The sequence below is a fragment of the Rhynchophorus ferrugineus genome, unplaced genomic scaffold (assembly GCF_030347505.1).
Source record: "Rhynchophorus ferrugineus isolate W39M unplaced genomic scaffold, kcgeb_rfMv2 rfM1, whole genome shotgun sequence".
NCBI classification, from domain to species: domain Eukaryota; kingdom Metazoa; phylum Arthropoda; class Insecta; order Coleoptera; family Curculionidae; genus Rhynchophorus; species Rhynchophorus ferrugineus.
The window spans coordinates 80,840,017-80,864,831 of record NW_027472580.1 but is presented as its reverse complement, the minus strand read 5'-3'; the positions used below and the strand labels follow the sequence as shown (position 1 = coordinate 80,864,831).

General features: G+C 31.9%; 2 protein-coding genes across 2 annotated transcripts in view; one reads left to right on the top strand and one right to left on the bottom strand.

The window, feature by feature from the left end:
• LOC143200279 (neurotrimin-like) overlaps positions 1 to 5,171 on the top strand; it is a 268,783-nt gene extending 263,612 nt beyond the window's left edge. Inside the window, exons 9-10 of the mRNA XM_076410707.1 lie at positions 4,634 to 4,690; positions 4,748 to 5,171. Of these exons, the coding sequence (XP_076266822.1) occupies positions 4,634 to 4,690; positions 4,748 to 4,872 (182 nt within the window). The 3' untranslated portion in view covers positions 4,873 to 5,171. The remainder of the gene's footprint in view (positions 1 to 4,633; positions 4,691 to 4,747) is intronic.
• LOC143200289 (uncharacterized) overlaps positions 1 to 24,815 on the bottom strand; it is a 193,403-nt gene that overhangs the window by 132,992 nt on the left and 35,596 nt on the right. The window lies entirely within an intron of this gene.

Below are 24,815 nucleotides of genomic sequence, written 5' to 3'. Positions count from 1 at the left end.
ACACCTCAAGCGTCCAAGCCAGAATTCTCCTTTTGTTTTTGGAGAAAGTTGCTGGTAGAACATACATTTTGTATCTACTGAGTTAAGGGCTTCTTTCCCTATTATGGCAATTAGCTTAGTGTCTGAATCAAATTCCTGTCTATCACTTCATTGTAGTTTTATGTTTTCTTATTTCTATATTTTTTCTGTTATTTGCCTTTACTTTCTTCGTACATCTCGTACAAAAGTTGAATTTTTTTTCCTGCAAATAACGTTCCTGTAGGGTTTCTAAGTAACATTTTAACCCTATGTTTTTTTTAGAAATGCTTACGTCTTACCCATATTTTACCTGCTATGTCAGATTTACGAAATATATTTTGCAAGTTGTTACGCTCTGCCAGCACATATGCTAATCTTCGAATATCAGTCCTAATCCATAAAATTTACTTTCCATCGTCACAACATATTCCACTAAAACATTTTTCAACTGTGTATCTAACATTGTTTGTTTTGCCTAATATTGTAGCAGCTGCGTCTTCTGGAGTAAGTTCAATTCAATCAATCAATATTAAGCATTGTAAAGTCATTCTTGGTACTTTACTAAATTTTCTGGTTTTAGGATACCCATCTTCTCCTTGCGAACCATTTTTATGGCTTTAACCATTTCTCCCAGATTCCAAATTCTCGTTCATTCTTTTGATATTGTCGTTACTATTCTGGAAAAGTAATATAAACCAACATTAAAAGCAGATGTTCTGCGACCTAAGCACTAGTATTTGAATATGGACTAACCAACCTTGACCTTGTACTTTACAAGTCATACATTTAGTCAATTGGAAAACATAAAATTAAACTTATTTCCAATAAATAAAATATATTGTTACTGTGTTTAGCCCTAATTTTGTTTATGAAAAAATACTATTTTACGTACTCGCACTGAACTGAGGAGATAGAGTGATTGAAATGAAATTGTTTTTAGTCCATTTTAATACTCTAGCCTATACCTAGCTACTTTCATCTACTTATAAAGAACCGAAACATTATTTTGACAGCTTCTATGCAATCAACCACTATCTTTAAATGGTAATAAAATGAATATCAATTTAATTAGCAAGTTTTAAATTCTCGAGGCTAATAATAAGCAATGGTGTTCATTTTACATAAATTACACTTTCCTAGAATAAAAAGTTATTGAATATCTATTTAACTGTTGGTGAACAAGCAATTTTGAATAAAACTTCCAAAATACCAGAATTATTTAAAATAATTTGATCTTTCTCTTGGCAAAAAGTTCCTTAAAATTGTTGGCATAAGTTACGTTATGTCGAAGAAAAATATAGAAATATAAAAAATATATTTTTATAGAACACGTCGCGTTCTTTCGTTCCCGGATCCCCGGGGATCGTACTCGACGAAAAGGTTTCGTCTGACGCCCAATGTCAGCGACATAAACTTTACTGCTGCAGTCTGGAAGGCGTTTTTCCGTTAGACAGGACTCGTATATTTAATTTGATCTTTCATATGCGACATTCAATCTTTCGGTTGGCGTTTCACTCGTCATTTGTTTCGCTCCAGCGAAAATGCAGCAAATGGTTGTTTAAAGGTGTTTTTGATATTCTAATTTAGCATTTACTTAAATGTCGTATTAATTTTGTTTAGCCGACTTGGTGGCGCAGTAGTAAAGGCGATGGAACGGTCCTCCTACTGTTGCGATAGCCGTGGGTTCGAATCCTGCTGGGGCATGGTCGTAAATTTATGTTTGTGATGGTTTAAAATTTGTGAATGTTCTAGGCAAGAGTGTAAAATCCGACAAGAAAAATGATCCCAGTTACGCCAGTAACCAGGATGGGTAAGACCGGATGTCTTCTGGATGATTTCTATAGTTGGTCATTCGCCAGTCGGTAGGCTTAATGCTGAGGGCCGTGGTTCGGAGCCCACGTAAAACTTTAGGCCCAGTCCAGATAAACCATTGTTGAAGGATTTCGTATATCTCCGTCTGTTATCACGAATAGAAAAAACAACCAAAGCGTGCATTGGATTGAAAAATAATCACTATTTAGAGTCAATTATTTTTTTTTTGCAAATAGACTAGTTCGATCCTTTCCAGTCTACATTTCCCAACGGTAGTAAAAATCTATAGAAATCAATTTAAATTTTTCTAATGAATTTTTTTGTTGATCCTTGCATTTATTTCGGTTTCTGATTTAATCAACCACCTGTAGATCTATAATGATCTAAATAGTTCTTGAACTATTTCACACCTGTCTTCCTGGAATAATAGTTTGAATAAAAATTTTGCCAGCACGTTTTCCCACAATTAAATAATGGTGATATTTGCATGTATTTTGATCAGCGATATCTATTGGTGAAAATATAACCTAAAGGTTAAACTTGATGGTTTTGATATTGTTCTGCATAAAATAGCTGTTTTCTAAGCTTACATCATCGACATTCATTCATTTTCTTGTTTGATTTGAAAAAATCTGCTGCCGAAGTTAACTAGTCACTTTTAGAAACCTATGGGAATGGCGCTCTATCTTATTTTAAGTGCGAGTTTTGGTTTCAAAGATTTAGCATTGGTAATTTTGTTATTGCTGATAAAGAAAGGCCAGGAGGGCTAAAATAGTTCGAACACTATAAATTGCAACGCGAAAACCTAGTTGAAACTCTCAGAGCTTTCAGACACCTTAACACTTGATGGATCAACAGTTTTCGGACGCTTATATAAAATGGGAGAGATCCAAAGGAAAATGGCTAACCTTCAGCCGTTTCAAACAGCTACTGTAAACGCAAAAAATTTAGGGTTAGTCCGGAATCCATCCACATCGACGCTGAAGACCTGATGACCATAATGTCTTGCTGTGCATATGGTGTTATCAATAAGGTGTGTACGTATATTAATACAGGTGTCTATTAACGTCAATTGAACAAACTGAACAACGCATTATTGCAAAAGCTGGCAATAGCGAATAACAGGGACAAATTCATCCTCTAATTTCTCCCTAACTGAAAAACTGTAATGTTTATAAAAAACTGTAAATGTAAAAATTATTCTGTAACAGAAAGTTATACAGCATCCTGCGCATTCACCAGACATAATACCTTTTGGTTACCACTTGTTCAAATTGATGCAGCATTGCTTGACTTAACCAAAAACCAACATAATTCTTTCAACACAGTAACGCCGATATGGAATGAAATGGAGCGATATAGGTAGGAAAAAGTTAGAATAAAATAATGGAATATATTTTAATCAAAATAACTTTTCTCAATATATATTTTGAGCAAGAAAAAATTATCACAACGCATACATGTAAATATTACGGTTGGGCAGGTGGTATTTGTAATAAAACACAACATTTCTAACTACAAAAGTACGGTGGTCATTATTTTAACAAAGACGTTGGTTTCCACACAAAATCGTAGAATTTTTACATTTTAAAAGTTGTTTTCGTTATTTTTCAATATGTTCATTTTTAATTTAAAGTTATTCTTATTACGGTTATTTATAACGATACTTTATATGCTCTCACAGGCTCTATATTCATAAATACTCACACGTGATAACTTGAAAATAGTTCCTGTTCAATTGCTGTTACAACATCATTGTGTCTTAATATCCATTGTCCATGAAATATTAGACCTATCTTACGAATATCATTTAGCAATTTTATTAAGTGTAATGCGATCATTTGAAAACAATTCCTAGGCATTTACTAGTTTCATCATCATTTTCACTAGCCACTCATCGTGTATGAAATATTACACCTGTCTTACGAAAATGAGTTAGATATTTGATAATCTTTTTATTTTTCCTCAGACAAATGTATTCAAACCAAATAAATTTCCATCTTCATATAATGATTATAAATTACTGTTGTTTGAATTAGAATTTGGTTTGGGGTCTGATTTCATCAACTCGTTCTGTTAATCTTCGGTTATTTCTTTTAATCATTGGATGGGTAATTCTTCTAATAGTCTCTCGTCTATTTTCTTCATATTCGATGCTTGACTCATTTCTTTTAAAAAACCGTTTACTTTTACAATTACCACTCGAATAACCATCTCAAATCCCTCTTTTGATATGTGAACTGAGGATGGACAAGTGGTATTTGTCATACAACTAAACAAATTATTAATGGTTTATTGGAGTGATCGATGTTAAGTAATTAATCATGCGGATCAAACCTATCGTTTTAATCCGATAAGAATTAACCACAAATCAGAAGCTTCCCAACTGCTGTCATGGTCGGACAGCTGCACCACGTTTTATTGCCGCCCTGTGGACCGCTAGGTTTTAGTGGAATATCTAACACCTACTTGAAAGGATTACAAACGAAGGTAATTAGATTTGATCCTGATTAAAGCTGTATGCTCATATCTACACGCGAGTAATACATGCACAATAATACAGACACAGTATAAGAGTCTCATATATTGCTTTTAATTTATTCGAACTAATAAAAACCTTGTACTGTATGTACATTTCAGAAATAATATCTATGATCAGGAACAGTGAAATAATTATTAACGTAGCATCAACGATCTCCATCATCCCGTTAAATATTTATGAGGAATTTAAAGAACGTGTTTTATAAACTGTTGCCATATTTAATATTTTTCTTGAAAATTTGATGAAACAAAATTGTTTCAGGTGTAGCTCACGATAAACCCGCCGACTTGACTTACAGTCCCAGCAGCGACCAGAATGGTAAGAGGAATTTTAAAAATTTAATACCGAAAGCCTCACGACAGTTTATTGTTGCAGACAAGCGCGGAAAACTTCCGGGAAACTGTTCGGGGATCGACACCCATCATTTCCGAACGATTGCCTTCAGGAGCTTTATTGAAATAATCTTGTTGAATGTGTTCGTTCGGAATGCTTTAATGTGAACGACGACGACGACGATGGCGCCGACGCCCCTGCAGAAAGATGGGGAACAATCCAGAAACATAATCGAAACGGGAGGGGGGAGCGGGGATCGCCTGAAATATTTTCCCGTTTTTTTATTTTCAATTTCCTCTCGATTGATTGCTTTCTCATATTTATATATAGCGATACGATTCCGTACCTTTACGGCCCTCTATATGCGGTGTTCTCGTTGATTTAGTGGTCACTTATTATGCCAGAGCTTAGTTCAACATATCAGTGTATTATATAATAATTAAGTGATATCAACGAGATCATACTTATAGAGTCAATAAATTGTCGATATTATTTATCCTATCTTTTATAGTTTATATATATATATATATATATATATATATATATATATATATATATATATATATATATATAAGCAACAACCTTGGCATTAAATCAAATTACTAACAGCAATCCAAATCAATTAATATTTGTTTTCCTTTGTTTTTTCATTGTTTAAATTCAATTTTTATTCTTTTATATTATTGTCAACATTAACTAGTGACAAAAAACCTAACATTTAAAATGCTAACAATGTTTATGTATTTTAAAATTATCCCATAACATGTTTGGCAATAAAGTTGTTCTAGCCTTTTCACGAAAAAAACTACTGGTTAAAAATATATTTGACCTCTGTACTACCTTGTGAGGTCAATATTTTGTTAACTGTTATAGCTCAACCCCAAAAATGATTTGAAATAAAAATATAATTGAGGTAATGAATTATTCAAATTCTTCAACCTGTTACACCAATGGTCTTCATCAACAATATTATTAGATTGATAACGAAATAATAACAGTATAAATAGCATACATTTTGCTCAGCTCTATTTTAATATTATTTTTGAATAATAATATTGTTCTTGAATAATAAGTTGCTCTATATTATATCGTTATTAGATTTTTAACAAAATAATAATACATGCTATAAATTTTGCTGAGCTCTATTTTTATGTTATAGTTTGCTATATTTCTTTAAAGAAATTGCTACTTGCCCTTCATAATTTTTCTTATTCTTAAATAAAAAATTTCCCTATATGAAGGGTTGACATTCGGATACCAAATAACATATTGACTTGACAGGTTGGGAGTACGGCCATGAAACATCGTGCTTGAAAATATTGGTATATAAAGTTTAACATCTCTATTACTAAACCAGAGCAGATGCTTGATATTCTCCTGTTAAATTTTAAAATACCGACCGATACAGTTTCAGTAATTATGTTTAGATTAATTTTATATAATATGTGTTGGTTACTTGAGAGTTAACATTTTATTTTGATTTTATAATGACTAAAAGTGATGAATTCATAAACATTTTAATCATTATTGTTAGTCTGAAAATTCTCTTATTTTATTTCATTAATAAACCCTTATTTTATAAATTGTATATTATCTGTTGAACTAGCAATAGTATTTCTTTCAGTTCATTTAATATAATTGCTTTAGTAGTAGTTTTAATATGTATTACTATGTTAATTAAATTTATAATATGAAGTGTTATTTAAGGAAATTGGGCGAAGTTGATTTAAAGAACACGAAAATATTTTATTTAGTGTTTCTTTTTCTGTTTTATTGTGTTACAATATTTTTAAAACTTTTGTCAATCCTGCAGTTATGCCTTATATAGCTATATAATTATGTATTGTGTTAAACTATATGTTATTATTTCGTTTTCTAACTGTCTATATTTAACAAAAAATATTTATTATTTAAAAAAATTATTTATTATGGATAATTCTATGGATTATCTATTTAATTTTACGGAATTGCTATAACTATCTACAGCAAGTAAAACCAAAATTCTTATTAGTTTTAAAATATTTGGTACCTGTATCGTAATAAACCTAATTCAGATCGACATAAATATATTTTTTAAATTATTTTTTTATGGTTACTTGACTTATTTATATAATTGTTGTTTCAAATATTATTTTTAAAGATGTTACTTGCAGTATTTCGAAAAACAAACATCTGTTTTTGGTCGAACACTATTTTAAAGTCTCCTATATTCAAAATGAATATATCAAATTAATATTTTAATAAATAAACAACGAATCTATTTCAACCTATTATGTAATAAAATAAAGTAACAATGCTCCTATATTTTCTGTTAGTTATTATCTTTTAAATAAGTGTTTAATATATAAGAAGCAGGGTTCAAATACCAACCATCTGTAAATACATAGTTTGCTTATTCCCTCTACATTACAAACTTCAACGTAACTAATTTCTAATGTACATAAATTTGAACATGATTATAAAGTGGAATGTTTATCAAATAATATTAATGTTCAGCGTAAGTCGTGTTGTTGGTGTTAGAAACTAGTTGTAAGGAACCTATTCATGTAAATACACAGGCGAAGAAATATAACCTAACGTGAATCAAAATGAAAATTGTGTATCTTAGACTTCTAAGTGTAAAATAAAATATAAAATAGTTTTTTAAGTTTAGCAGTTTATTTTAAGTTATAATGGGTTAGTGTTATATGTTTTGCATCTAGATAAAAGGCACTATCAAATATTTTTCTCTGATAAATGTTTTGATAAAGCTTTTAGGAGGGTATACGTTATGTGATACTGTATTTATTTTTACTAACAATGTACATTACTACTGCTTGAAACTATTGTATATATATTAAGCTATTTTTGTATAATTAGAACATTTCAATTACCTGCCAATTAAATACATAATATTTAAAATAATGCATTTTCAATTATTTGCATATTCAGAGCATCGTAATGAAAGGGATTACAGTAAAAGTTTTAGATTTAAAATCCAAATTTATTAGCCCAATCATTTTATAAATTATTATTACGAAATGGTGAACGTGCCAGACACAAGAAATAATTTTTTATACCAAACCAGAAAACTATAACCTTAAACTACATTCAAAACTGACTATAACAAAAGACAACACATTGTCATTGACTATTTAGTGTTTTCATGATAATCTTGATTTTCAATTGGTACATTTTATAATGAATTGTTACTTTAGGATGAATATAATACGTGCTATAAATTGGCGAAGGTGCTGCGTATACGACAAATTATTGATACTATATGCAGATATTTCCATACGCAATTTTTTTGCATGTTTATGTTAATATTACCTATCAGAATTAATGACTATAATGTTTTATTTTTTCATATTTGTTTGTGGAATGTGAATCCTAAAACATTAAGAATATTTAGAGAAAATACTATTAAAATATGGGTGATAAAATCATAAATATTTTTTAAAAGAAAGTATCATTTTTCAAAATGTTCATTCGCGATTTTTAATGATACAAAAAGGATTTAATAAGTTTGAAGGGCGTGACATAAAGACATCTGTGATATCTCTGTGAAAACATTGGGAAGGGCAATAAATATTAACTCGGTGATTGAACACTTTATTAATAAAAATATAATATTACATATTTTTAAAAACGTTCGTCTTTGCTTCTAAAAATAGGGTACTATTAACTTAGTTTACATTACTTGTTAAATCAGATATGTAGTAGTGGATCGATGATTTTGCCATCATTAAATGCCGGCCTAAGGAATAATTTTAGTTGTAAATATTAATGTTAATAGATGGTAATCTTGATAAGCTAGAATTCTATGATACACATTAAAATTTCGAAAAGTTATGGTTTATTCTTTTTAAAATTTTAGGGCTAGACAATGTTTATTACTCTAACCCTTATAAATGAAAGAATAACAGGATGAAGTCGTGTTATTAGTATAAGTTGCTAACACTTGGGGACACAGTATTACAGCAAATCCTGTATAATAAAATTAATAAAAGCAACCGTTAACAACTTCTATAATGTTGAGTTTTTATGCATATGTGGGTATATAATGAGAAGATTGTATAAAACACTTGTTAATGAAAATATTTTCCTTCTTATGGCGATTATGGCGATGGCGATGCAGTGTCAAAAGAACGATTACAACGTGTGAAATATTTTACAACAAGATCAAATTGTTAAATTGGTGTATGTAGATTCTGCAGTAACAGTTTCATTCGATTTTAACATCTCTTAATATACTGAGCTTTGTTGGTCCTATCATATGCCTAGCCAGACTCTATGGTCATGAATAGTCCACCTTTATCGCCGGTCACAATGCGCTACAGAAAACTTTTTTTTCTGAAGCAGAGAAACCTTGAAAAAAATATTCATTATTGCATTACAGGTCGTAAAGTCAGAATGTTGAAATGGCTGAAATGGCATTTTCAGTCAATTGGTGTGGTAGCTATTTTCTTTACTTTTATAATTGTTACACTTAGTATATTTCCCATTGTTTGTACAGTTATGAAAACAGCTGGTTAATTGCTAAGCTGTATGAAAGTGTTTTTAGAGTTTGGTCTGGGTTTATATCCAAATAGTCTTTCAATTCAATGTTTCAAACTTGTTTGGACATCTTTTCTTATCAATGACATCAAATTTTTAGATAGTTGAAATCAAAACCAATAATTAGAATATGTCGGAGCAGCATTACCACTAAGATTCTGAGGGCGTTTTGTTTGCTTCGGTAGCATATTTAATCAAATCAAGCAATAATGTAGAAAATGCAATTTATATATTCCATGATCAGCGTTTTTGTAAACTGACTAACTAAATAACTAAGTAATACAAAAGGAAAACTTTTATATTATTCAGAGATATAATAAAAGCACTGAATTTAATAGATGTACATTAATATTTCGCATTTTCACCAACATATTTGACTGTGAAGTGAATTCGTTTTTATATTTACTTGTTGATGTTAGTGAAATCGGAGATGGACTGTTGTCATCTTAAAAGGGTATCCTTGCAGAATATTGTTAGTCCAGCTTTTGGTTTCAAGAAACTGACACCAATATGAGGTGCTATGGGTTATCAGAATAATGGACAAAAGATTTCATTGATTAAACATCTTTTAATTATTACTCTTAGTTGTGCAATATATAAATAAAATGTAGAAGATCACTTCATTAAAATATATTAATTACTTAATCAAATTATAATTATTCTAATATATATATATATATATATATATATATATATATATATATATATATATATATATATATATATATATATATATATATATATATATCCTATAATCAGATAAGATAGTGTACAAAGTTTTATCCACTCAGTTCATTATCGCGTAGTATATTTAGCTGATTAGCGAGAATATTGGATGCACTGTAAAATATTGTAATTGTCTTTTAAAATACTCAACACAAACATTTCGAGTTACACTTTTTATGTGTTCTAGAGATATTGCATTATATCATTTCATTAGAGACATAGTACAGAGAATAGTCAATGGCACGCAACACTTTGTTTTGGTAATGTTGTATGGTTGCTATACTAGACTTGCTAGCAGTACTCCATAATTGGATTCTATATAATTAACAGGCTTAAGTATTGTTTCGTACAGCAATATCTTGTTTTTTATTGATAACTAGGATTTGTGCCCAATAAGTCAATACATTTTACATACTTTAAGTCCAAGTTGTATTCGCTTAACAGTTATGTGCTTCTTCCAGGTTAGGCGTCGGTCCAGATGCATACTCGGCTGGGGAAGTTGATACTTATTGATATTCACTGGAGATTCTATGCCGAAGCATTCTTCTATGAATGTTATATGGGTAGATTTTGTTTAATTTGCATTAATATGCCATGTCTTCAGCTACAAGGTGTCTTGAGGTTATTTGATGTTGGTGTTGGATCTTCGTGATATGTTAAGATCGTCTGCATTTGTTGTCACAGTAGTGATTTTTTTAGTGGGTAGCTCGACTGTATATGGGAGGTACTGTACTGGGTCAAACCTTATGAATATCTTGGATGAGATCCAGTGAGTTCATCGTTTTGTTTTATGGTAAATATATAGTAATATAATAGGATAAAGACTTTAGTAATTAAAAATATGGATGTGAGAGGAGTTTCTTTAACTTAACCCGCAACGTTATGTGCCGTACTATATTAAGTCCAGAAATGCAGCCGAACATTATATATAGTCCATATTTATTTTATTTACAAGCCTATGCACTTGCTCTATAGTTCTCAATGCCAGAAGCCATGTGTTCTATGAAAGGAAAAACAAAGTATTTTAATAAAAAATCTGCTTTAAAATAAAGTACCGTCTCTATTAATAGAAAGATTTCGACCAAAAACCGGTACGTTAAAAAGGAATAAGATGAAAGTTTACGGCCCGGCTCGGAAACCAAGTAAATATCCGGTTTTAGTTTCATCTAGCCGAGAAAGCGGAAATAGGCCTCTTAGCTGACATTATAAGGACGGTTTTATTATCACGGCCGGTAATAAAATATTCCAGTCATCGATGCAACGCGGCTTCCACTTCGTGCAACTTAAGTTCCCCGACTCCGGTAAAACACTAAACTTGGGAAGAAACCGCCGCCGGCTGCGAGACGGCCCCAGTCTCTATATCGAGTTTTGCATGCAAATTGCCCGAGATGGTGCATTAAAAAACTCACCTCAAGATGTTACCGCTTTTATAATGAGAACTCGCAAAGTAATATTACTACTTGTATTCCATTTTACCACTGGTTCTTCGTTGGTCGGCCGGTCGACGAGAGTTGTTTTATTGATATAAATATCGGCAATAGGAATATGTTGCGCGATTTTTCCTCTCGATTGTAACTGGCAAACTTAAAACTGTTTCATTTGAATAACATTGATAGGTTTGGATTTATTAACAAGCATTCAACAATTGACCAGGTCCACAGAATAACAGAGGATATAGATAAAACCTAGGAAAGTAAAATAGCATGCATCCATATTCTTAGATGTAGCACAAGCCCTTGACAAAGTTTGGTTTGAGGCCCTTGTTCATAAACTACAGAAAATGTTACCAAAACAATATGCCGAACTAATAAAATCGTACATTACAGCCAGAATATTTAGAGTTAAACAAGAAGCTTAATCAGCAATATAAGAATCTAAAGATACCACAAGGTGTACTGGGACCAATGCTTTATCTACTCTACATTTGTGATATACCACAAATGGAGAATATTTAGATGGCTACATTTGCTGATGATACTGCGATTATATCTGTCGGAGAGAATAGGGAAGAAGCCACTCAAAAATTACGACAGACAAGTGACAAAATAAATGATTGGAAACAAGCTTGGAAAATAAAAATTACAAAAGTAAATCTGTCCTTGTACAGTTCCCCTCCAATCAAACCGTACAACCACCAATAACAGTAAATAATACTATCGTTCCATATAGCAAAAACGCTAAATATCTCGGTATAAATTTTGATACAAAACTTCACTGGAAGGAACATATAAAGAAGAAAAGAAAAGAACTGGAATTGAAATATAGGAAAATGTATTAGCTAATTGGAAGTAAACAAAATATATATTTTTCAGGGCAAAGTCCTCAGAAGTATTGTGGGTGTACCCAAATACTACAGGACTGACTATCTACTTCAAGACCTTTAGATACCCATAGTCAGTCAAGAAATCAAGATAATTGCAAGGGGGCATGAGGAAAGACCCCATTCTCATGAGAATATTAAAGTATTGCAACTTTTGGACACCACTAGAGCCGGAGACAGACTCAAAAGAATCAAGCCATCTGATCTTATGTAGTATTGTATAATGAGGTGCATATAATAAAAAATACAGCAGTGACATATATAAGCACTATTTTACCAGAGACTGAGATAAGGCCGATGGGTCCTCCTAGTTATATATCTAGATTTAAGTTATCATAAAGACAAATTGTTGATTAGTCAAAAACGACTAGTACCAATGTAATAATTAAATAATAAAAAGAAATTAAATAACCTTAATATACAAAATAATAGGCTGGTATGAACTAGGTACTTCCTTGACTTGGTATATGAATGTTCTTGAGACTTGCGTAGGCTGGCGAAGACTTTGTGGACATTGATATTAAATTTTTAGATCGTTGAAATCAAAACCAATAATTGGATAGGACCCAGCAGCATCACCATAAGACTCTAGTCGTTGCGTAGACTTGGTAGCAGATTTATTCAAATCAAACCACAATGATGATTATACAATTTTTTGTGTTCTAAGATCAGCGTCTGTGCAAACTAAATAAGTCAATAAAACTATAGAAAATTGTTAATATATACAAAGAAATGACAATTGACATTATTATATTAGATAATTCTAAAAATTGTTAAGATTTTTCTATAAATTTTAGTGCTATTAACATTTGATTCATTTCAGGTTTCATTCTAACCGAATATTGCTGGTAATAAGAACGCAAATTTGTTCATCTGGAGACTTAAAATTAATGTTGCATAGAATTTTAATTTCTCATTTATTGGTGAGTCGTTGATTACCATGTGAAACATAACACAAAGTAGAAAGCGTATGTAAATTAAAGCTATAGAACATACAAAATAAGGATGAATAATCTTCAAGGGCGAAATCGAAAAGTGAAGTAAATAGGCGAAGATGTATGCAAATTATTCCTTTAATGAGCCTGGTGTATTTATTATTTTTGCAATATATATTTTTAGGTAAGAAATATGGACAAAAATAAGGACTACATAAAAATGAATTTATCTACATATTTTGCATCGATGGAACACATAGGACAAGTATAAGAAGTTATGAATTATTAACAGTAATTTTGTAAACATTTTAAAGCATCTAGAAATATTAAGGTTTTTAATGATTAATGCAACAAGATATACGGATACAGGACATTTTTTTATTTGAACCTTGTATCAACTATATTGATTGCTTACTTTGTAGACCTGAGTTTTGGAAGACCCAATTTAAATATCATTTTCAAATTTGCTTTACTCATATATTTCGTTTCAATAAACAAACATGTACTACTTCATTTTTTATTCCAAACTTATGTTTATAACACAGGAAATATTATGTATACTTATGTTTAAAGCTCTAATGTTTTACAGTTTTGAAAATAATCTTACTTATAATACTTCGTACTTTGTAGTGTTAGCATTGAAGATAGACTGCATATATTTTAATATGTTTTAATATGCAGACATTCATTATTTTAATTAATGCTATGCCTTAAATATATTTCCGATCTTATACTGAAAATATTGTATAAAGAAGTTTTACTGTATTATTTTTAAATTAGTCCTATTACTCTATAATGAGAGAGACAAGATTAACTTAATACATCGGTCGAACCACAGGGCGATCACTAGTTAATATAAATATGAGCAAAAGTGGTATGTTGCGCTATTTTTCTCCTCATTTGCATAGAGAAAAACTGGAAAAATTAAAACTGCGTTATTTAAATAAACTTAATTTACAAAATAATAGACTGGTATTATAGATATAGGTAGTGGCGACAAACTACACAGCGTCAAGTGACACCAAGTGTGCACTCCCTTTCCTTGAGTTCTTGTTCTTCAGTTGTTCTTGAGACTTTTGAAGGCTCCGTGCACTGCAGACGATTGTTGAAGAATACGTTTTACGACTGTGAAGATTGGCCTGGAACCTCTTGATTCGCTTTCTGTGTCTTACGCCCCTCTCTTGTTACATTGTATCTAACAAGGTTACTGGCCAATGAGTATTATAAGGATTTTCAAATATGTTAAATAATCTGGAGCCTAGGTAGCAATAATAAAACGTCATTCCATAGTGACTGTCAGTCTACCAGAGAGATCCAAACATATTGTCATATAGCTGTTATAAAGCTGTAAATTATCAATAATAATATAATTGTATGTATATTCAAGACAATTACACACATATCTATGCACACAAATCTTACATGATCAAAATACAATTTTCTGCAGTTGTCCTATACCATTCACCATTGTCCACCAATTAATATTAATTTCTTTTACTGTGTGTCTGAGTAGTTCATCCAGTCCGAAGGTGTTCCAAAGGTTGTCCAAGCAGTTCTTCATTATATACCCCTCTTGATTAGCATGTCCATTATCAAATCCTTACCACCCCCCATATCAGTTCTGTAGGATTATACAAATAATGGTAGGGGGAAGGTATAATGTGAAGGTTTACGTGATACATTTTCTTCTGCAATTCCTCTACTTTGTACTTTGTGAAGTTTTTCAGCCTTATTTCTAAAAACCGGAAATTAGAAAAAACACAAACATTTAATTTATATTTACCGAGTGACAATTTGAAACAGTTCTCCCTAAAAAGCTGTATATTCCTGAGTTTTCCGAAATTACTTCCCAGACTAACAGTTTTCTCTGAAATAATTTTATTATATTATGTTTATATCCAGAACACAATATCGAAAATAAATTACTCACATTCTTCAAACGTTTCATATTTTTGATTCTGAATAGAGTCAATATAGAGATGATCTTAATTCGTCATCCATTTCGCATCTGGACAGTTTCTCTTTGACAAAATGTTTCTAATAAAACCGGAGCAACTTAATATTTAATTGTATCAATTAACGTTTTTTACTGACAACAGGGGGCTCCATTACCTCGTTTCTGTTCGAAATAACTGATTAAATATGCAATATTTTACTGATGCTATTTATTGGCTTCTGTATTATCAATTATAGCAATCACAAGTATTATGCAGCGGTTAGAAATACATCGAAACAAGGAAAACGCCAAAACAACGTTTGCCAGATTATAACCTCCAATTAGTATCACTAATGTTTTGAAGAGTTTTGTAGACATCCCAGGCAACCAGGCGAATTTCATTGTCTAACTTACATATTTGGGCGCATCAAACTGCAATATATCTCTTTTTAACTAGAACAAAATGAGAAGGAAACATACGGATCTGATCATAAAACGCATTTACAAACAGGAATAGGCTATATATTCGATGTAAATTCACAGTTATTTTGAATGGACTATAGGTTTTTTTACATGACATTTATTAAATTCAGTACATATTTTGTTACCCACTCCCCACGCACATAACTCTGGTTTTTAAAATATAAAAACATATAGAAATTTCTTACCCAGAGTTCTTACCGATTGACCAATTTTTTTTTACAATATCTCGACAAACCCGGAACTTGTTATATTGGTGTCACTAATTTTATGCCATTCAAAAACCTGTACAAATGATGGATTCGTATTTGACTTATATTAGTATTTATTAAATTAATATTTGTATAGGACAAATAATTTTAAACAGAAAGGCAAAAGGGTTATTTATTTATCAATAACTTCCATACTTTTTTAATATAATCCTGTTAGATAATTTGCAGTCTTAATGGAACTTATCATCAGCATCAATCTAAAACCAAAGCTTGGTATATCCATGCTAAATAACGATGCTGTTGGCCACGGGACTTCCAACAGCAAGACTTCTTTTCGCTAAACAACGACACTGTTGGCGACCGGCCCCAGTTGTTCTGGTCCCAGATTATTGTAACTCTAATATTTTTCAGATAGCTTTCTATGATTTTGGTCCATATCTCATTCAGATATATTTGCTGCATATTCTATCCATGTATCATTCCATTCGAGAGGCATAACCATTGTAATCTGCGTCCCTGAATTTATTCTTCAATTGTGTACTATCGCATTATCGCATTTTAAACGAATGACTTCTTATGATATGGAATTAGCGTGAAGCAACGTAATTGAAAAACCCTTACAGATGGGGGACTGCAACAGTATCCGAGTTTCGCAGTCATACAGGCATAAAAGGATTGCCAAGAAAAGCGTTCTAACAAGACGGATTTTAATCTTGACTACAATATTTCCTCTCTTCCAGGCGCACTTCCTAGAGAAGCAAAAGCTCCACTTTCTTATACTCTGTTATCACTAAAACACAATCAGATGAATCAGTTCACATACAGCGAAATAGATACGTTATGAAAAATAGTTTTAAAAACTAAAGTATAAATGAATATATCTTTAGTTATCAACAACTGGCTCTGATTGAAATGAAGCCATTTATAATACACCATATGCAGTATTTAAAAACATTGTTGTGTGTATTTTCTTATAACTTTTATGTCTATTTTACACATTATATCAAAATTACTCCACCTTTTGTAGTGTTTTTTATAGCTTTAGTTTCTCCTATGTTATAAAGCTACTAAACCTCAAGTAAACTTAAACAAAATTTCAGCTTCAGAATATAAAAAGGCATAATAAAAAGTTCAGAAAAAATAAGAAATATTTTGAAGAATTTATCGCTTTATTTTAGAAACTACTATGAGATAGTCAGTGAAGCTGTAGAGGAAATCAGGTTCTTGACTCTCTTTTAATCGGTATAATAATTTTTTTTATTATTTAATTAATATAGTGTTACTAGTCGTTTCCGTCTAATCTACAATTTGTCTTTATGATAACTTAAATCTAGGTATATAACTAGGAGGACCCCTCGGCCCTATCTCAGTCTCTGGTGAAATAACGTTTATACATGTCACTGTTGGATTTTTTAATATATGCAGCTCACTACACAATACTACACAAGATCAGATGGTTTGATCCTTTTCAGTCCGTGTCCTGTTCTGGTGGTATCCAATAGTTGTAATTTTTCAATATTCATGTGAGAATGGAGTCTTTCCTCATGCCCCCTTGCAATTCTCTTGATTTCTTGACCGACCGTGGGTATCTGAAGGTAGATAATCAGTCCTATCAGTATTTGGGTACACCCGCAATACCTCTCAGGACTTTGTTCTGAAAAATTTGTATTTTATTTATGCTACTCTTTGCAGAACATCCCCATAATTGAACTCCATATGTCCATATAGGTTTCAATATTTGCTGATATAATAGCAATTTATTATGTATTGATAATTGTGATTTTATTGCAATTAGCCACTACATTTTCCTATATTTGAATTCCAGTTCTCTTCCTTTCTTCCATATATGTTCCTTCCAGCGAAGTTTTGCATCGAGATTCATTCCGAGATATTTAACGCTGTTGCTATATGGTCTGTTTATAGGTGAACTGCACATGTACTGATTTGCTTTCATTAATTCTTATTTTCCAAGCTTGTGTCCAATTTTTTATATTGTCACTTGACTGTTGTAATTTCCGTGAAGCTTCTTAAATATTGCCTTCGATAGCTATAATCGCAGTATCATCAGTAAATGAAGCCATCGTAATATTTTCCGTTTGTTGTACATCATAAGTGTAGAGTATATAAAGCATTGGTCCCAGTACACTTCCTTGTGGTACACTTGCTTTAGATTTTTTATTGTAGAGTAAGCTCCTTCTTGTTTGACTCTAAACATTCTGGTTGTAAGGTATGATTTTAATAGTTCGGTGTGTTGTTTTGGTAGCATTTTCTGTAGTTTATGAATAAGGCCTTCATGTCAAAACTTATCGAGAGCTTGTGTTTGTGTCCAAAAATATAGCTGAGCAAACCTTTTTACTTTCGTATGCTTTTTTCGGTAACATCTGTTATTCTGTGGACCTGGTCAATTGTTGAGTGCTTGTCAATAAACCCAAACTGGTGTGTTGGTATTAGGTTTTTTCTCTCTATGATCGGTTTTATTCTTTTCAACAGAAGTTTTTCAAAAACCTTACATATTACTGGTAGCAGTGATATAGGTCTATAGGCTTTTATTTCGTTTGCTGACTTCCAAGGTTTTGGGATCACCATAATTTCTGCCATCTTCCAAATGTCTGGAACATGATTTAATCTAAATGCTGTATTGATCAAGTTGGTGAGTTTTATAGTTCCCTTTCTTGGTAGTTTTTGCAGTAATTCTTCTGTTATTAAATCGTAGCCTGGTGACTTCCTGGGGTTAATGTCAATTTTAATTACTTTGGTGAACTCTTTCGGCGTGACTAATTCAGTCATCGAATTTTCAGCTTCTATGCCTGGAAAATTTTTTTCAATATTAGTTTCGTTTGATTTGAAAGTTTTTTCTAGATATTCAGCAAATGCTTCTGCTTTTTGGTGATTATATGATATAATAATTTGATATTTGATAATTTAATAAAAACGCTTCGACTTTGTAAACAAAATGAAAATATTATAGAAGATCACTGTAAATTTTATTTATAATTTAGTCTCTTTGAGCACTGAGTTATGCAACGCAACACTCGTTTTATAGCTAGGTTACAATGCTTAAATATGATGATTATATACCCCACATATGTGTTGGGTGGTTGCATGCTTTTCATCAGAAATACTTATGGCTGAAAATGTGAATTTCTAAACAACTGTTTGAACAACAATTGGATAATTAAAATAATAGTTTTCCATTAGTATTAGTATTTTGTAGTCGTGTAATGTTTCCAGAATGTGAAAAAAACTATCGCTTCCAAACTAACATTGTTCTTTCATCATAGCATCGCCATGCATGTAAAAATTTATTGAAGGATGTGTGGTATGTACCGAATATTTATAAAAATTTGTTTTGTGTTTTAGCTGCTCATGACCGGAAAAAAATAGTAAGTTTGAGTCAACGCCAATGTCCTGTTCTGTAAATATCCATAGTCAATTCAAATTATGTGTTTTTCGTGCAGTAAATGGTACTCTGTACAAAGCAGCTATTAAACCATTAGTACCTGTACATAGAGTTGATGTATCTTCTGTTGTCGAATGCAAATCTGATCTGTTACACTTATATCATGAGAGATGGGGTTTTCAAGATAAACGTCATGTGAAATCAAAACTCAAAAAAGGATTTTTGTATTGATGTCAAGTTGTTTTTTTTATTACTCTTCGTGATTCCACAATCTGCCCTATTGGTAATAAGTATTTCTTATGTCTATATTATATATACATGGCATGTAGAAAATCACTTCATCAAGCAATCTTCTGTACAAAATATGATCTTAATTAATTAGTCGTATTCTGAAGCTTATTCTCATGTCTACATACGTCCAGTAATCAGATCAGGTGGTGTTAAACGTTTTAGTCTACGCACTTCAATATCACGTCGCATATTTGGCTGATTAGCGAGTACATTGGGATGCACTGACACTCTTTCGACAAACACGTTGAATTACACTCGTTATAGGTTCTAGAGAAATATCGCGTTGTTTCATATGACCAAATAGGCTTGAGTATAGGCTTAAGCTTTAGGCTTTCCACAACGAATATTCTGTAGCCTCAGTTGGTGTCAAGTTTTCTAGGTATTTTTGAATGCCTTGGTTTTGTTAATTTTGGATAAGTTCTTTCAGCTCTTTTATTGCCCTATTAAATTTTCTTCTATTTTCTTCAGTCCTTTGCTGTTGCCAATTCCGTCGTAACTTTCTTTTTTTCCGCATTGTATCTTTTTCTGTATTGTATGATATATGTGTATTTTTTCCTGGAAATGTTTCACTGTTAGGAGTTGCGGAATGTGCTGCCTCCTGTATATTTTTTGTAAGGTTGTGCTGCTATTTATATAGTTATTCAGTTACCGTAACCGTAAGTTTAGAGAGATGTTTCGGTCTAAGTTTTCTCTAAATGAGGGCCAGTTAGTTCTATTATTGCACAGAGAAGGGAGTTTAACTTTGATGGTAATTTTTGAAGAAATTTTTACTATTATTGGTGAATGATCAAAAGACAGGTCGAAACATAATTCTGCATGACATTTTTGTATCAACATTTTTTGTAATACAGAAATCTATAGTATCTGGTTTTTTATTTCTGTCTGAGGTCCAATATGCTGGTTCACCAATAGAGATATGTTGTAAATTATCTGTCTTTATTGCTTTTAGTAGATCTCTACCTTTTGAGGTTATTATTCTTGAACCCCATATTAAATGTTTTGCATTGTAATCTCCTCCGGCTTGAATTCTATTATCTAGCGTACTGAAGAATTTTTGATAGTGTTCTGCCTTGTTGTTACGTTTGGGTGGGCAATAAATCGCAGACGTTGTTAATGGTCCATGGACTTCCTCTACGGAATTTTTCTTTTTCGAAATGCTTTATATCATCTTGAATGACATGGCATTCGAGACGGCGATTTTGTAGCTAATGGTTTCATTCATTAGGTAAGTTTGCTGACGACGGTTGTGAGTAGACCAAGCATCGTACTCATTTAATCCATTAGTTAGGCCATCATGATTTCTAATCTAGAAATATTGCTGCTAGTTTTAGTAGGTTGTGATGTGGTTTCTCGATTTTGTTCTGAACCATTTTCAACCATTTGGGCACAAGTTATGTCTGGTTGACTTGGTCTGGTGGGTAGACTGGTAGATGTGGATTGTTCTCTTTGCTGTTGATGCCTTTTTCTCTTAAGGCAGGGTAGAGCTTCTGCTGTAGTTGCTTCTGTACTGCGCAACCTTGTACTTCGCTGGATAATTTACGTTACAGTTAGCACATTTCATTTTTTCATCCCGAACTTTACGAGTACAATCCCCTGTTTTGTGTTCTCCTGCACATTTTATGTATCTATAAGATTTGCGACGGTAAGTCTTTGTGTGCCTGTTCACTTGACACCTAGTGCATTGTGGTATAATTCTTTTTGTATGTGGTGGTTCGCATTTAATAATATTATTTTCCAATTTGGTGTTTTCATACACCGCCTTATTATTTCCATTAGGTTTTAAATCAACATAGAACATAGGCAGAGGTTTTTTTGTCGTGTGATATCGTATATTGTGAACATTTACCTCATGGCCTTTTTCAGCTAGAGCTGCCTTGATGGTGTTAAGGTCCGTCCCGTGATGTAATCCTTTCAACACGAATTTAAATGTACTCTCGGATATTGTCCCGAATGTATGGTATTGGGTATTTCTTTCATCTAATTCTTTTACTAGAACTTTAAAGTGCTCCGCATCGAACACTTGAATTTTTATTGTTTCATAGCTAACTCTTTTAATTGTGTAGTTCGTAGTAATGGTTGTCAATAAATCATGGATGTGCTTTATTACTCCTAACTTATAGACTTATTGGTGGTGGTTTTGGAACAACTTTTTCAGGGCTTGGTTGTATATTTTCTTCAATCTGTGAAAGAAGATAATACAAAGCAGAAGTTTCCATACGGAGAAGTAGTCGGAGCATTAATGCGTCTAATGCTTGAGACTAGACCAATCTGGCTATTCAGTCAAGGACAACTAACAACAGAATTCAACGTGCCTCGGTGGAGCAGCAGGTGGCAGACATCATGACTAAACCACTTCAGAGGACTCGTTTGCGGGTTTTCTGTGGTGAATTAGGATGGCTGTAGGATATAATTTTTTTTTGTTTGATTACTGATTATTGTACTTAACAAGGGAAAGTGTTAAAGTATAGTATTTCCTCTTTAGTGAAAAGAAGGAATCTGTGTTAAGTAGAATAATGAAATGTTACCAGTTTCTAGGGACTTTCAAGTTATGTAGTTGTTAGAAATATATGTGTCAGTTAAGACGAAAAACCACGTTGTATATAGATCACTCATTAGTTCATTTATAGAGTCTTCAAAAGTTTAGATTGGTGTATTAAATAAATAAATTTGTTTGTTAAAGTAATCTCAAAATATCAAAGAATAACCTAAAATCTCAACATTAATTAAATAACCAAATTAACAATAGCGAGGGTAATATGCTTCTGTGATTACTAACATAAATTGATCTAGTCAGAGAACTGGAACCTATTTAAATATTTGGAAGTAATTGACTTTCGAAGTTTAATGAATTAATTTAAAAATAAAACCCTTTCAAAGTATCCGAATGGAAGTAGTTTGGCATCGTGATGGTTTTCTGTAAAAGCATACAAGTTTCCGACGACCGAACGCCAGAAGAAAATTGTTATATCGATCCCATTTTCCAATTTGGCTGAAAGTAGCAATGAAAATAAACAACTTTTAATGGTTTCCTGATCCTTGCTCGTGTGGAATAGTTATTGTCATGAACTGTGTGTAGCTGAATCGAAACAACCTGCTTTTCTTTCAATATTTTAATGAAGTTTCTGGCCTTCTTCTTCGCTTTTTTTTCGGCTTATTCCCGAATTGAATGGGTATGGGGAACGAAAGGCATTAGTATTCGCGGTGGCGATTGGCATCGCCCGCCCTCTAGATTGTTTTAGTCTGCGTTACAACGTTTATATTGAAAGAACATTCCGGAATGTTTCTTTATTATGTTTCTCGAACATGTAACTCTTGTATTATATACGAGGATTCTTGCTTAAAGAATTATTGGATGCTGAAGTTAATTCCTCAATATAAAATATAAAATGGAGAGCTTTGTTGGATTGTTTATTGTTTGATATTAAATGTTTAAGACACTGGTATGTTTCAAACAAGATATATAAAATTCATATATATTTACTGATTTATTGTTAAAATAATTTTTTAATTTCGTTTCTGCTATTTTCAGGCTTGCAACTACAACTTGATGTCTTCATGTTATATGACAATGGACTTTATGAAGCGTTATGAAGTTATATGCTTCTGAACATAAACAAAATCCTTTTTTCACTTTAAAAAGGCCTTTATTGAGAAATGTTGGTATAAAATATATTGATTAAAATATTTTCCAGAATTTTCAACAACTTTTCCTCTGTACTTAACTGTAACAGTATGTCCTTCACAACTCTTTTAACATGTGGTCAATCGTCATCATACAAGAGGACGACTTTACGTCAGTTAATTGCTACTGATATTATTTTGCACCCCCATATCTCATGGTATTATCCCTAGTAAAACTATCATTGGATTTTACAAGCTCGTGATGCCTTGCTATACACTACATTTTATTGTTTGTATGCACGAGTTGATGGATATGAACACTATGCTTCGGTGCCGTAGATCGATCTCTTGAAGTAAACCATCACTGTATGCATTTGAACTTGATATAATAGATCGATTTTTCATTGCTAGTCACAAAATTACCCAGAAAACTTCTTATTTACCTACCTAACCCTATATTACTGACAATGAAACTGTCATATTGAAACAATTTGTGTCATTTTCCCACTTTTCGGATCTTTATCATTGCAGGTAAGTATTTAAAAATAATTCATTCATCAATATTTTCTAAGAGTGACAGCTAAGATTTCATATAATAAGTACAAAACCGTCCCTGACATAAAATTTACCTTTTCAGAATCGTTTAGTCGAAAACTAACAATGAAATGTCAGAAAATGATTTCGTATTCTTCTTATTCATATTATATCTTTATCGCATCAAAGTGGTATTCGTTAATACAAAATGGTTGCACATTTTACATTTATTCTTTCAAAATCTGGCCGCCATTGTTTAATATCAATCGGTCGTCACAGAAAAAACTGATTAATCGAGAACATGTACATAGGAACCCAAGGCCCATAATTCCTTATGTGAAAAAGAACTAATATCACTACCAGTAACACCAACTAACATCAGCATCATCACGGCCAGCCTAACATCCAACTGACTCAAGAACTTAGAGTTAGATCATAGAAAATGTTTTCCTGAAAATTCGCTTAAGCGGCGATCTTGTTTTCGTGTTTTGACCTGAAATAATAATCATCTATATAATAATTACTTTTATACCAATTCTGTAAAACTAACGATACTCTTTTGACTCGCATATCATCGTTAAGTATTATATAATTTAATTGCACTTACAAAATAGAAACAATATCCAGTTTTACTCCAGAGTAATCTGTAGAAGTAATTAGATTCATTCTGTAGAGAGGCTCTTCTAATATTTATATGTTGTTATGGTATCTTCAAGTCTTGTGTCTGAAGCGAACGATCATCTGAGGATGCTAATAGATATATATCCACTATTTCATTATATGACTAAAACATTAAAAATATTTCAACCTAGAATTTCTACATCCACGGAATCTTGCTTTGGCCGATAGATTGCCATTTTATTAAACCATGGACTTAAACCTGCAATTTATAAACTATATAAAGTTTTTCACTCTTATATTTTAAGTAACACAGGTTCTTCTGCCAATTAAATATTATGCAGTGGACGCTTTTCCTTTAAAGTTTGCACTATGGGAGATCGCTACCTTTTCTAATTAACGTCGTTAAGTGAAACATATTTCTTGAAAAGAACGAAAGCGCGATCAAGTTAATTTAAACACAACAAAGTTTCCTCGCTTGTTGCAAAATCTATGAAA